This window comes from Canis lupus, chromosome 1 (genome assembly GCF_048164855.1).
Source record: "Canis lupus baileyi chromosome 1, mCanLup2.hap1, whole genome shotgun sequence".
In the NCBI taxonomy this organism is placed as follows: Eukaryota; Metazoa; Chordata; class Mammalia; order Carnivora; family Canidae; genus Canis; species Canis lupus.
This window is the reverse complement of record NC_132838.1, coordinates 106,691,731-106,704,450: the sequence shown is the minus strand read 5'-3', so window position 1 is coordinate 106,704,450 and position 12,720 is coordinate 106,691,731. Positions and strand designations below refer to the sequence as shown.

The following is a 12,720-nucleotide window of genomic DNA, read 5'->3' as shown; positions in this document are numbered from 1 at the left end:
CCTCCTTCCCTGAGATAAGGGCCTTGTGCCTCTCTTTTCAGTGGGGACTTCCTTGAGGGAGGCTGGCAGGCTTGGGGGTCCTTTACTGAGCCACTTGGCCTAGACTAAGCCTCCCAGGTCCTCAGTGTCCTCCTCTGTAACATGGGGGCAGGGGCCTCAAGGACTAAGTGAGAACAAACCCGTATCACAGCAACTTAGCACAGCCCAGGCACAGGGTAGCCACTTAGAATACAGCCTCTTCTTTGTTTCTACCTTATGCCACCCAGTTATAAGTTCTAAACCTTCTAGAAGGTTGCAGGCTATGCTAGCACTGACCTCTAGGCTGACCAGAGGCTCTGTGCCCCACCTTCCAGGAACCACATTGGGTGAGGATGGCTGGAGCCAACCTGTCAGCCCCCACAGGCCAGCCCTCCACCGCTGCACTCAACTGGTCCCTGCCCCAGCCCCATTGACTGCTCTTGCTTGTGAGCCCGGTAGCCTGGTGGTTAGATTGCTGGAGTCCTGATGGCTGCTCCTTTACTACCTCTGTGACTTGGGGTGAATTTTAGACCTCTGGGGGCCTGCTCCCCCATCTGTGCAATGAGGATGATAAAATCTACTTCCTAGGATTAGTGAGAGGATTAAATGCCTTTTCACACATTAGGAGCTCAGTGCCGGAGAGCTCCTGGCATCTGCTGAGTGCACCATCCCTGTCTGTGCCTGCCACTTTCCTTCTCTTCCTCCTCCACACTTGGGCTCATGCTGTCCCCTCCTGGAACACCATCCCAGCCTCTGCACCTGCTCAGGGCACTAATCACTCAAGGCTCTCTAAAAGAAAGCTTTTCTCCTTGCTAAGGCCTTCTAACCATCCCTGCCCTGTGAGACCTCTTCCTCCCTGATGCCTGCCCCATTCACTCACATATGTGACCATCCGTCCACTCACCCTAACCTGTCCCCTTCCTCCTGCCCTTCCCCTTATCTCCTTCCATTCGTCCACCTAGGAGTTGCCTTCTTAGGCCTCCTGGGCCAAGCCCTGCCCTGTTGGTTGAGTCTGGCCTGTTCCCTACCTCTGTACCCTCACCCCCAGCCCAGATAAGCATTTGAACCCGGGTGCAGATAACTGCCTGGGGAGGGAGGTAAGAGCACCCCAGCTTTGCCTAAGGCAGTGGATGGGCAGGGTTAGGTGAAGACTCAGTCCAGGTCAATGGCTCCTTTGCAGGGAGGGTCTCTGGTCCTCTGCCCCTCCCTGTTCCCCCCACTTTTACTTAGCTCCCACCTCCATCAGGAGCACAAAGCACCCCAGTCCTGCTCTCTTGTCTTCCATGCTTCCCTCTCTGCACCCAGCTCTACAAACATCCGGTTCACTGTGCCTACAGCAGGGCCTGGCACACAGTAGTTGCTCAGTGAATGAAGCAGGGCTGTGAACTGGGTGCTTGCAGACAAGCCAGGGCCAGGCAGACATAGGAGGGACAGGTGGTGGCAGGGACAGGGACTCATGGTCTCAGGGCAGCCCCAGCTTGGAGCCTGCTTCCATGTGGGAAGGAGACTCACTTCTGGGCATCATAGTTGTGAGGATTGAACTAACAATATGTGTGACCCGTGAGGAAGGGTACCTGGTGCCAGGCAGGTGCAGAATGTGGCTATGGCCATTCAACGTCAAGGTGTGTTTTCAGAAGGGCTGGAGGGGCAGGATGGGTGAAGTCTGGGCCCAGTGGTGGGCCTGGGGAAGGAACAGACTAGCCTGGGAAGGGTCTTCACTGCAAGGGGAGCACTGGCTGTTTTAAAGTCCAGGGGTGACATGGTGGCTCTCAGTGGGGGGACAGCTGGGGGCCGGAGGCCAGGAGGGAGCTGGGGTGAGTATCCTGATGAGCAAGGACAAGGCTGGAGCAGGGCCTGGTTGCGTGAACAGAGTCACGACTCACTTACAGTGTTGTGATTGTATCCGAAGGGCTACATAGAGCCCAGACACCTACGAATTAGGATCTATCAGGAATAGTGTTGAAAAAAGTCCAGTTCTGCAGCCAGGCTGCCTGGGCTAAGTCCCAGTTCCCCTCCTGACGGTGGCCTCTTGCCCAAGGGCCTTCCTCTCCTGCATCACACTCTCCTCAGCCTGTGACATGGGGTACAAACAGGGCTGTCGTGGAGCTTGGAGCATGGCTGGGGGCCACACACATCCCCCTACTCCCACCCTCCTGGGTGAGAGGAGGGCTCAGAGAAGTGATTAATGGATGGATAGACATGGCTCTTCTGTCTCTCATGTCTCATCTACTCCACTGAAACATGGGGACTGCCACCTGTCCCTCTCCTGGGGCTGTCATGAGGCTCGGAGGACACATGGCTCTGCAAGATGGCAAGACGTTCTCTAAGTTGTTAATTTAATAGTTGCGTCTTGGGCCAGTGGTGACTTGACAAGTGTGCAAAGTAAATTGGAGTGCCACGGGGATCGGGGGGCCTTGACCTGGCTAGGGTTTCAAGGAAGGTGCCTCTGAGGCTGAGACATTGCCCTGAGTCAAGAAAGAGCAGGGTGACTGTGACAGAGGTCTCACTGTCAACACTCACTAGAGCTGCTCAGCAGCAGGCCACTCTCCAGGGTCCCCTGCTAAGTCCTCATGATCAAGTATATATACACTGCCTCATGTGATGCTGCATCCCCAGGGCATCTGAGAGCGCCTAGCACACAGTGGCACTCAGTACATGCTTGTCCGAGAAATGAAGGCATTTAATTTTCCAGCAGCTCTATGTTATTATCCCCATTTCACTGATGACAAAACTGAGGCCCAGACAGTTTCAATAACATGTCTCAGGAAGAGTTATAAGTCAAACCTCAACTGTCCCCCACAATCATAAGTGCTAGTGCTAAGCAGATGAAGGGGAGAGTGGAAGAGCATTCTAGAAAGAGAGAACGTCAAGCGTTGAAGGTGCTGAGCCAAGTGAGAGTGGAAGGGGTCAGTGTGAGGGCCCAGAGGTGCAGGAGGCCAGAGGCCGGTGGAGTCTTGTCCTGGAAAGTTCTCAGTGAGGCTCCATCGGGGAAGGTAACAGGTGGAACAGCTGGGGAACTGAGCTCTGATGGCATCGGGCTCCACCACCTGTGACATGTGGCATGTGCTATCCTTTCTGGAGTTAGATCACTGACAGTCCCAGGGGTGTGTGGTCAGGCCTGAGACCGAGGCACCCTGGGCACCACTCGTGTTCCAGCCCACAGCACAAACAGGAAGGAATCCCACTCTGCTTGCTTCGGCTCAGAAAGATTCTAAATCTAAAGTCGGGCCAAGGAAAAGCCCCAAACTGGAAACAATCCAAATGCCCATCAGTAGGAAATGGATGAAGACTTCGTGATAACTTCATCGGACAGGATAACATCCAACAAAAAAGGGGCAAAAAGGGAAGCACTGTGGCTATGGGATACGACAAGGGATTCTGTGTGTGAGGCTCAAAAGTGAGAAACCTGGGGAGGGGCTGTCTCATTGTATTTCCGTGAAATGGGGAAGTAATCCTGTCCTCATGTGGATAAAGAGGTCCAAGTGGTGGAGGGGGAAGCACCCCCAACTCCCCCGGCTCAGGGTAAATGCTCTGCAAATTTCTCTTTCTATTCCCTTTCTTTCTCTGGGGGCAGGAGAGCAAATCGCAGTACAGACTTTTGTCTTCAGTTTGCAGAACATTTCGTACATATTAAGTATAACTTTCCCGTGATTGCAAAAAGTACTAGGTACCCTCACTGAAGAAAATTTAGATGCCAGAGAAAGTGAAAAGAAGAAATTCTTCCATAACACTAGTGCAAACAGAAAGGCAGTACTAACATTTCGGGGTGGTCCCTGAGTTTATTTTTGTTTTTGGTGCAGTTTTTTTTTTTTTAATTTTATCTATTTATTTATTTGCGATAGTCACAGAGAGAGAGAGAGAGGCAGAGACACAGGCAGAGAGAGAAGCAGGCTCCATGCACCGGGAGCCCGACATGGGATTCGATCCCCGGTCTCCAGGATCGCGCCCTGAGCCAAGTGGGACGTCCTACTTGCATCCTTTGAAAGCTCCGTATCATAGTCTAAGCATTTCCCTGTGTCATTTGATATTCTTCGAAACTATGTTTTAAGTAGACATATGACATTCCATTGAAAGAGTGCACAATTCGCTTCAATGATGCTTCCACCCTCTGGCCCTTGGGGCATCCTTTGACCTCACTCTCTGAAACACCTCCAAGCACTTCTTTTAGGTGGGTGGGTTGGTTTCTTAGGACAGAAGCACATTCTCCTTGTCAAGAGCCCACATGACCCTGGGCAGCTCCCTGGAAGCTCCATGGCTTGGTGTACTTTGTGAGGTTAAGTATATATATGCATGACCTCTGACCCGGCGATTCGCCCTGGTGTATATGTCAAAGATGTTATCACACAGCTCCTAAAGGGGTCCCCAGAGAGAATTTGTGGTGGAGGTAGCTCCAGGCCTCCTTGGGGTCTGTCCTGACTCAGAGGTGGGGGACAGGAAGTAGGGGGCACCCATCAAGGACAATTCTGCAGCAGAGTAGACACACTCCCAACACACACCAACACACACACACACACACATCCCAATGTGGATGGCTCTTAAAAACCCAGGCTGAGTGAAAACAGTGAGACAAAGAAAGCCATCTATAATGCAGCTTCATTTACATAAATTAAAAATACATGCACACAAAGCAACAATAAGCATTTTGCAAGAACACACACAAGCAGAAAGATCCACAGTAAACACATTAGGATGGCTGGCTCTGGGGAGGAGGGGAACAGATTCAGGACCAGGGTACAAGGCAGTGAAGGAGGGAGATAGAGCGAGGCCTCATGGAGGAGGAGCAGGCTGAGCCAAGGAGATGGAGGAGTAGGCCTGTCCTAGGCGGCTGTGTGAGGGCCATGGCAGGTGGCCTGAATGGCCTCAGGGCTGTGCGGTAGAGGGAAAGGGAGTCTCCAGGCCTCTGCCTAGAAGGTATCTCTGCAGGCTCTGGGCTTGCACACCCTTGTCCCATCTCAGAAACAATTTGGGGGGCCATAGAAAATTGCAGACAGTTAAAAATCATTTTGCTCATGAAGGGCATTAAAACAACCACTTCCACCACAGGCTGTCCCTGTCGTGTTCCAGAATGGTGTTTTAACCCTCCCCAAAGATGGATGCCACTGTTCTAGAGAGGCTGTTGCAGGCACTCAGGGCACTTGGAGTGTCTCTAGCCCCCTGCACTTCCTGTGCCCGGGCTCCTAGGGAAGGTGAAGGGAACTCAGGGCTGCCCCTGGTTCTCACAGGCACTGCAGGGATCCCTCCTTCTGTGCACGTGTGCGCGTGCGCGCGTGCACCCCACGCTTCCACACACACACACAATGCTAAGTCCCCAAGGTGGGAGTTCAGGAGCTGGCCTCCCTTCCCTAGACAAATATCTGCTGAACATCGACTGTGCACCAGGCTCTGTTCCATGTGCTGAGTGTACAGTGGGGAGGGGGGTGAGGTCCCCATCCCCATGGGAATGACCATCTGTGTGGAGCAAGTGACCACAGATAGGACAGGGGAGGCTCTCAGATCCCCAGAACTCAGGCCATTTCTATGTGGCTTTGGTGTCTGTGCATACCCATGTGTGAAAGCATGTGTGTATGTGTGTATATGTGTGTGTGCGTGTACATATATACACTCCCACGCAAGTTTGGGGGAAGGGGAAGTACCAGCCATTGTGAGGGAGGACAGCACTCAAATGAGCAGGACACCCAGCACTTGTAAGGCAGCGCCTCTCTTATCTTCCCTCTGACCCTGAGATTCTACTTCTAGGAATTTATCCCATCGGCAGAATCCGGAAAGTTCCAAGAATGTGCACCAGGGATGTTGACCGCAGTGTTGTTTCTATCAGTTAAAACCTTGGAAAGAAGGGACCTAGTGAAGTAACAGGAAGGTCTATGCGCTGGGATCCTGGGATCATTAACACTGACATTTTAGACGAATGTTAGTGCCAGGGAGAAAGATGTTTGTGTTACCCTCTCAGGTGTCTAAAGGCAGCTGCCAACCGGTATAAAATGATGTGATTTAATTTTTTTTTTCCAAATGTAAAAAAAAAAAAAAAGCCAGAAATGTGTTGACCAGTGCTGCCCACGGGGCACACACCGAGGGCCTGCGTGGAGAGGATGGGAATGGAAAGACACCAGGTACTAATGGGAGTCACTTGTTTGTCAAATTCCTCTTGGCTTTTGTCCTTGTGTTTTAACTTAGGTGTATTTTCTAGTTTTTCTAAATTAATTTGCATTCATTTTGTAATAAATAATTTAAACAGCCATTTACATGGGCACAGAGAAGAGCCAGGAAGGCTTTAAAATAAAATATAAACAGGAGTTATTTATATCTAGGTGGTGGGACTAGGGATGACTTTTTTTCATTTTTTTATTTGGATAATTAAAATGGTACTTCGTCAAGCTCCCCTGATGGCTCCCTTGGCAGCACCCCTCCCCCTGCTACCAGCAAGGTGTCCCTGAGGGAGACCAGTTCCACTGAAAGTTCACAAGTGTGCACTCTTGTGGACAGGACACTCTCCGCCCTGGGGGAACAGGCAGTTTGGGGGCTCGGTGGCTTCTGGGGTAGGGGTACAAGCACACACAAAAGTGGGTGTTTCACAGTGCACTTGACACATGGCTATAGCAGACCTGCACATGACTTATAAATAAGTTCACCTACGTCCATGGGGCTCCTGTGGACATCCTGACACGGATGTGGATCAAAAGTCTGGAGGCCAGGGGACTGGGAGACGGGGTGACAGACACACAAGCAAACAGGCCCAAGCAAAGGGGCCAGCTCAGACCTAAAACCTGGGAGTCATCCTCTCTTCCCTCTTCCCACACCCACTCTACTGGAAAATCCTGTTGTCTCTACCTTCAAAACAGACCCAGAATCTGCCCACTTCTCACCACCTCCACTGCAACCAGCCTGGTCCCAGCCGAGCTCCCAGCATTTCTCTCCCTGAACTCTGCACCAACAGAGAAACAGCAGATCTGGGATTCAGACCTAGGCCCCCTGGTGCTGGATCCATGTGCTCTTTAGGCCTCTCACATCTCAGCCAGAGAAACCACATCAGGAGCCTGTCTGCCCTCTACTCAGAGCTTCCCCTGGTTCCTGTCTCATTCAGAGAAGAGCCCAAGTCTTTCCCATGACCATGAGGCCCTACAGGATCTGCCACTCTGCCCTCACCTCTCATCCTCTCCCCTGGCTCCCTCTGTTCCAGTCACACCAGCCCTGTTGATGTTCCTCCCACACACCAGGCAGGCTCCCACCCCAGGGCCTTTGCACTTGCGGTCCTCCCTACCTGGAATGCCCTTCTGCAAGACTCCACCTTTATCGCTCAAATGTCACCTTCTCCATGAGGCCATCCTCACCTCATATCTTTAAAGCTGCAGCCAACCACCCCTCCTCCTGCACCCACCATCCCCTTCCCCCATCTGTTCCCTTTCCCCACAGCCCTCCGCATCCTGAACACATGCCATTTACTTATCATGCCTATGTCTAGGATGCAGGTGGGGGGAGGGTGCAGGGCTGGTTGTCCTAGAGTACTGCTCCCTACCAAGAAGCCAACCAGGAGATATTTAACAAACACAAGTGTCCAGGGCAAGGGCACGGATGTCTGGAAGGGGAAGCTGTGGGCCCAGATTGGAAGGTGGTGAAGGGAGTCTCAAGGGCGGGACTCAAGGGCGTATTCAGGCAGAAGTGTAGCCTGAAGAACTGCTCAGCCCTGGGAGGGCACCTGGTGTCAACTTTGAGGCTGGCAGCCTGAGCTGAGCCATATAGAATTTGAGACACAATAAAGACACAATAAAGAGCCTGGACTTCATTCCAGAGTCCAAAAACCTTCAGAGGGTTCTAGGCAGAGGTAAGCACCCCTCAGTGGCCACTGGGAGGCTCGATTGGGCATGCGGGTAGGAGCTGGCAGGGCTGGGGAAGTGTTGCTGGGGTTGCCATTATGAGTCTATGGGTGGAGCCTCATGCAGAGCTCAGCAAATGTTTGCTGGACTGAATTGTTCACTGAACTCCCCAAAGAGAAAACGGGCCAGTTCTATCGAGGATACACTGCCGTGGCTTTGGGCTGCTGGTGGGGTGGGCTCAGTAGCCCCAGAGCACAGATGTACCTCCTGACGCTCTAACATCTCCCTTTCTGGTAATGTGCCATCCCATTTGTTCATGGTTTATTCCCTTCTGCAAGGTAAGCCACCCAGGAGCAGGGAAGGGTCCTGCCCATCCTGGTCATGACCTAACACAGGGCTGGGCACAGAGCTGGCGCTGGTACCACGTATTGATCGCCACAGGAGTAAAATAAAGGATGGAGAGGGACAGACAGTGTCCAGAGAACAAAGGTGTGTACGGGGAGAATGAAGTGAGGGTGTTGGCCCCCTTCTGGGAGTCAGGGGCAGGTCAGCTTAAACCAGTGCTTGAGAATGTAGGGTGGACTCCAGGCACACTGGGAGGCGGGCCTGGAGCCGGAGGGGGCAGGGATGGGGCAATGGGACAAGGTCCCTTGTCTCTGGACCCTAGCTCTGGCTTGGGTCCTTGCCCTGTAGCCACCCAGGACGGCCTTCTTGACTTCGGCAGCCCCCTTGGCACTGTGCCCCTAAAAGATCCTCCCTCTTCTGCAGAGGGGAACCCATTCCCAGGACAGTGAGATGGGAGACACTGACCCCTTCCCCTTCCAGGGACAGACCAGGAAGTGCCATGGAGAAGGAAAATGTTAGCTCCCAGGGGCCTGGGACATCACACAGGAGCCCTCTCCTCTCTTGGCTTTATGCGCCAGGGTTCGGAGAGGCTTGCATGGTGTGGGGCACTGACCACATGCCTTTAAAATGGTGGATCTCAACTAGGGCAATCCCTCTGTTTTCCCAAATATCTAGCAACATCTGGAGACATTTTGGAAAGTGGGGGAAGGTGCTACTAGGATCTCGTGGCCAGGGATGCTGCTCAACATCCTACAGCACTTAGGATGGCCCTCACAACCAGAGACAATCAGGCCCCAAATGCCAATAGAATAGAAGAGAGACCCTGCTTTAAAAAAGCACCTCTGCCCTCACAGCATCGTATATAGTCCACCTTAGTCACAGTCTCAATTAATCAGGTGGCAAGTGTCCGATTGGAGCACCAGCCATGTGTTGACATGGGACTAGGCATGTGGGAGTGCTGAGATCTCCAAATGTCACACCACCTCTGGGCACATGAGCTCCGCACTGCACAGCAGATTAGTGCTTGCCAGGTGACAAAAGATTATAAGTCCCTGACAAGTATGAAACCCATCAGCCCTCATCCAGTCCCTTGAGGCAGGTCCTCTGTCATCCCCATTTTTCAGATGAAGAAACAGAGGCACAGAGTCATGCCCTCACAAGCCCAAGGCCCTGCAGTGGGTGTAGCCTTGCAGAGCACACAGATGTCTTGTGCGAGTGAGTCGGGGGCCAGGTCAAGGGCTTGCCTGTCCTGAGCTGTGGAAGGCAGGCAGGTGGTCCTTCCCAGAGGCCCAACAGGCTGGCACAAGACAGGGAGCCTCGCTGGAGAAAACCCAGACAGGCTGAGATCAAGTTAATAGGATGAAAACAGAACCTCATAAGTACCAAAGGGACGGCCATGAAGAGCTGGAGGGAACACCCAAAGCTCAAGCAGGAGGAACCCAGCCACCACCTGTGCACTACCACTACTCCCCACCTGTGTGCCCCCCCACCCCCACTGGCTGCCGGCCCAGCTCACCTGGATGCCATTCTCCTGCAGGTTCAGGTACCGCGTGTTGACAGGGATGCTGGCTGGGACCTCAGCCAGCTCTCTCCGCGTGCAGATCACTCGGCTGGCCTGGTTGCTACAGGAGCAGGCCGCAGGACAGGAGGTGGCCGGCGGGGAGCCCCCTCCGGCTGCCAACGTCATGGCCACGCCGCCCCCGCCGGCTCCCAGGGGTGGGGAGAAGAGCCAGAGGAAGAGCAGGGCCCCATGGGGCCAGGACATCCTACCGGGCGGCAGTGGGGGGCACGGGGAGCTGCGGGCGCACGCCATCCTCAATGTTCATGCTCCGCGTGGGCGCCGGGGGGCTGTTGTGGGGAGAGAGAGGGAGAGGCTCAGTGAGGGACAGGGACCCTGTGTGGCACCCCGGCTTCCCCACCCCCAGGCAGCTCTCTGCCACCGATGCTGCCATCCCCACCCTGCTCTGCTCAGGACCCAAAGCGCGGGGCTCCCTCAGCCCCATGGAGGGACAACCCACCACTGAAGGAGGCAGAGAGAGGGGCTAGCCCTGCCCTCCTGCACTGTCTCATGTCATTCCTGACCCAAAGATTATACCTATTTCGCAGAACTGACAATGGAGACAGAGGTGGGGTGGGGAGAGAAAGGCTACCCAAGGCACTTGGCCAGGAATGGAGAAGTCAGTCAGATTTAAAACTTAGTTCTCTGCATGGTTTCAGAAAGGTAGAGAAAGAGAGATGGAGGGAGAAGAAGAGAGACAAACAGACGAAGGGACAGAGGAAGGGTGGCATGCCAGGTTGCCAGGTCGGGAAGTCTGGCGGGGTAGGGGGTGAGGGGAGGGGGCGTCGCCGCCTGGACTCTGGCTTCCCTCACAGGTCCATCCAGGTCCCCTCACTGCCTGTAGGACCTCCTGTCCCCTCACCCAGCTCCCTGCCTGCCCAGGAGTGATTGCAAGAGGCAAGTTTCCCAGCGGCACCAAACACCCTCCACTGGAGGCCCAGCCACAGGCTGCTCTTCAGACTGTGGTCACCCCTCTGGCCCAGCCAGCCACGGGCCTCACAGCAGCCAGAGATCTGAGTTAGACTCAAAGGAGGAACTTGAAGAAGGTAGGGTGCCAGACAAGGTGACTGTGGAGGTAAGGTATGGGCAGGAGAGGCTAGGAGGCATCGCGTGGGTGGGAGGGAGCAGACTGGAGAAGACAAGGGTGGGGAGGTGGCCAAGGGGGGTCTGGGATGGCCACACCCTCAGCCCCCACCCCCACTGGCCCTGGGATTGCAGGTGCCCGTGTGGAAGGCAGGTCTGGTGGGTTCGAGCCAGCCGCTGGCTGCCTGCCGGGTTGGTGCTGGGCAGCTGAAGGGGAAGGGGCTGGGGCAGAGCTCTGGGTGGCGAGTGGGCGGGGTGGGGTTAGGATCCTACCAAAGAGGACCCGCGGACCATCACAACAATGGCAAGAGCTACAATAATAGCTCCTGCGTTAGGGTGAGCCCTTTCTCGGCCCCAGACTCTGCACACACTGTGTTCTCATTTAAGCCTCACAGAAACCGGGAAGCTGTTGGGACGCCCAATCTACAAACAGGACACTGAGGCTCTAGGAGGGGGGCAGCTCATTCCATCGCGCACAGAACTGGCCAGGTGGTGGCAGAGGGGGACTGTGGCCCTAGGTCTACTCTCCCTTCCACGCAGCATCTCAAGTACACACGCAAGTGTACCCACATCAGCAGGCTCTGCTCCAGCTCCAACTCGAGTTCCCCACTAGTGATGGGGAGAGGGAGGTGGTCTGCACACACATGCACAGCCACATCAGTGACACGGGCACACTGTCAGGCCCACTGACAGCGGACTCTCAGACCCACAGACACAGGGCCACCCCCCTACCTGCCCAGTGCGCGAGTACATGTGCGTCCCTGTGAGCGTGCGCGTGCTCGCATACACACACACACACACACACACACTCACTTCCTCCTCCTGCAGTGTTCAAGATCATTTTAACTCAGATAAAAATGTGTGTGCGTAGTCTGTGTGCCTGAATGCATGTGTGAGAGCCAGAGCTGGAGACAGGGAGACAGAGAGACACAGGGACAGAGGGACAGAGGGAAGAGGGGGGGAGGGGTGGATTCTGAGTCTGTATCCTGGACTCATTTTTCTCCAAGGGGAGCTGGGGGGGGGGGGCGTGTGCGTCTCTATCTGCGAGTCATGTGAGCACAGTGGGGTCTTTGCTTCCCAAGTGCAACGGGGAGGTCTATGCTGGTCTTCATCCTGCACCCACCATTCCCTTCCCACCTCCTAAGGCTGGAGATGACCCAGCCCACACCTTTCAAGCCTGGGGAGCCGGTGCTGCTCAAGGGGGACAGAAATTGCAGCTGAGGGACCCACAGGCCAGGATGCCCGCAGCAGCCACCCGAGGTTGAGGCCGGCTGCCGCGTCTCTCCCTCTGCATCTGTCACCATCTCTCCAGCAGCCAGCCTCCATCCCTCCCCCCGCATCCCAGCTTCTGCAGCGGCTGGGCCTCCCGCCCCTTCCCTCCTTGCCCTCAGCCATCTCCGTCCTTGTCCCCCACCCCACAGTGAGGGACACTCACCCCAGTGGCTCCGCTTCCGCTGGGCCTCTCCCTGGGCCCCAGGCCCCCCCCTCCACATGCCTCCAGCCGGCGGCGGCGGGGGGGCTCTGTCTCCCCAGTTCTCCAGGGCTTCCTTCGAGGTTGTGCTGGGGGGGGCGCAGGGGCTTCTTGGGTCTCCCCGCGCCCCCCCCTCCTCGCCGGTCGCCCTTCCCACCCCGGGAAGGCCCGGCTAGGCCACTGCAGCGGTCTCCTCCTCCCCTCCCTGCTGGCCTCCTCCAATCTCCTACCCCCACCCCCACCTCTACCTCCACTCTCCCCCAACCACCAGCCTCTCTTCTCTCCCTCACGGCCCCCGGACCCCTCCTCCTCTCTGCCAGTCCCCTGGCCTTGTCCCTGTCCACCTCCTTGGCCCCAGCCCCCCCTTGCAGGCTCCCCCTCACTGTCTCGCCTCCCTCGGGAAGACCAGGCCCCCTCGCTCCTTCTCCTCCATCTCC

General features: G+C 55.3%; 1 protein-coding gene and 1 long non-coding RNA gene across 7 annotated transcripts in view; one reads left to right on the top strand and one right to left on the bottom strand.

The window, feature by feature from the left end:
* Window positions 1-12,720, top strand: part of LOC140601388 (uncharacterized) — a 56,491-nt gene that overhangs the window by 786 nt on the left and 42,985 nt on the right. The window lies entirely within an intron of this gene.
* Window positions 1-12,720, bottom strand: part of LRRC4B (leucine rich repeat containing 4B) — a 62,044-nt gene that overhangs the window by 11,791 nt on the left and 37,533 nt on the right. For 2 of the 4 annotated variants that reach the window (XM_072770166.1, XM_072770155.1), the window contains exons 2-3: window positions 12,248-12,372; window positions 9,688-10,019 (exon numbers count right to left, since the gene is read on the bottom strand). In XM_072770166.1, coding sequence (XP_072626267.1) covers window positions 9,688-9,984 — 297 coding nt within the window. In that variant the 5' untranslated portion in view covers window positions 9,985-10,019; window positions 12,248-12,372. The remainder of the gene's footprint in view (window positions 1-9,687; window positions 10,020-12,247; window positions 12,373-12,720) is intronic. The other 2 variants (XM_072770183.1, XM_072770175.1) reach the window with 1 other exon arrangement.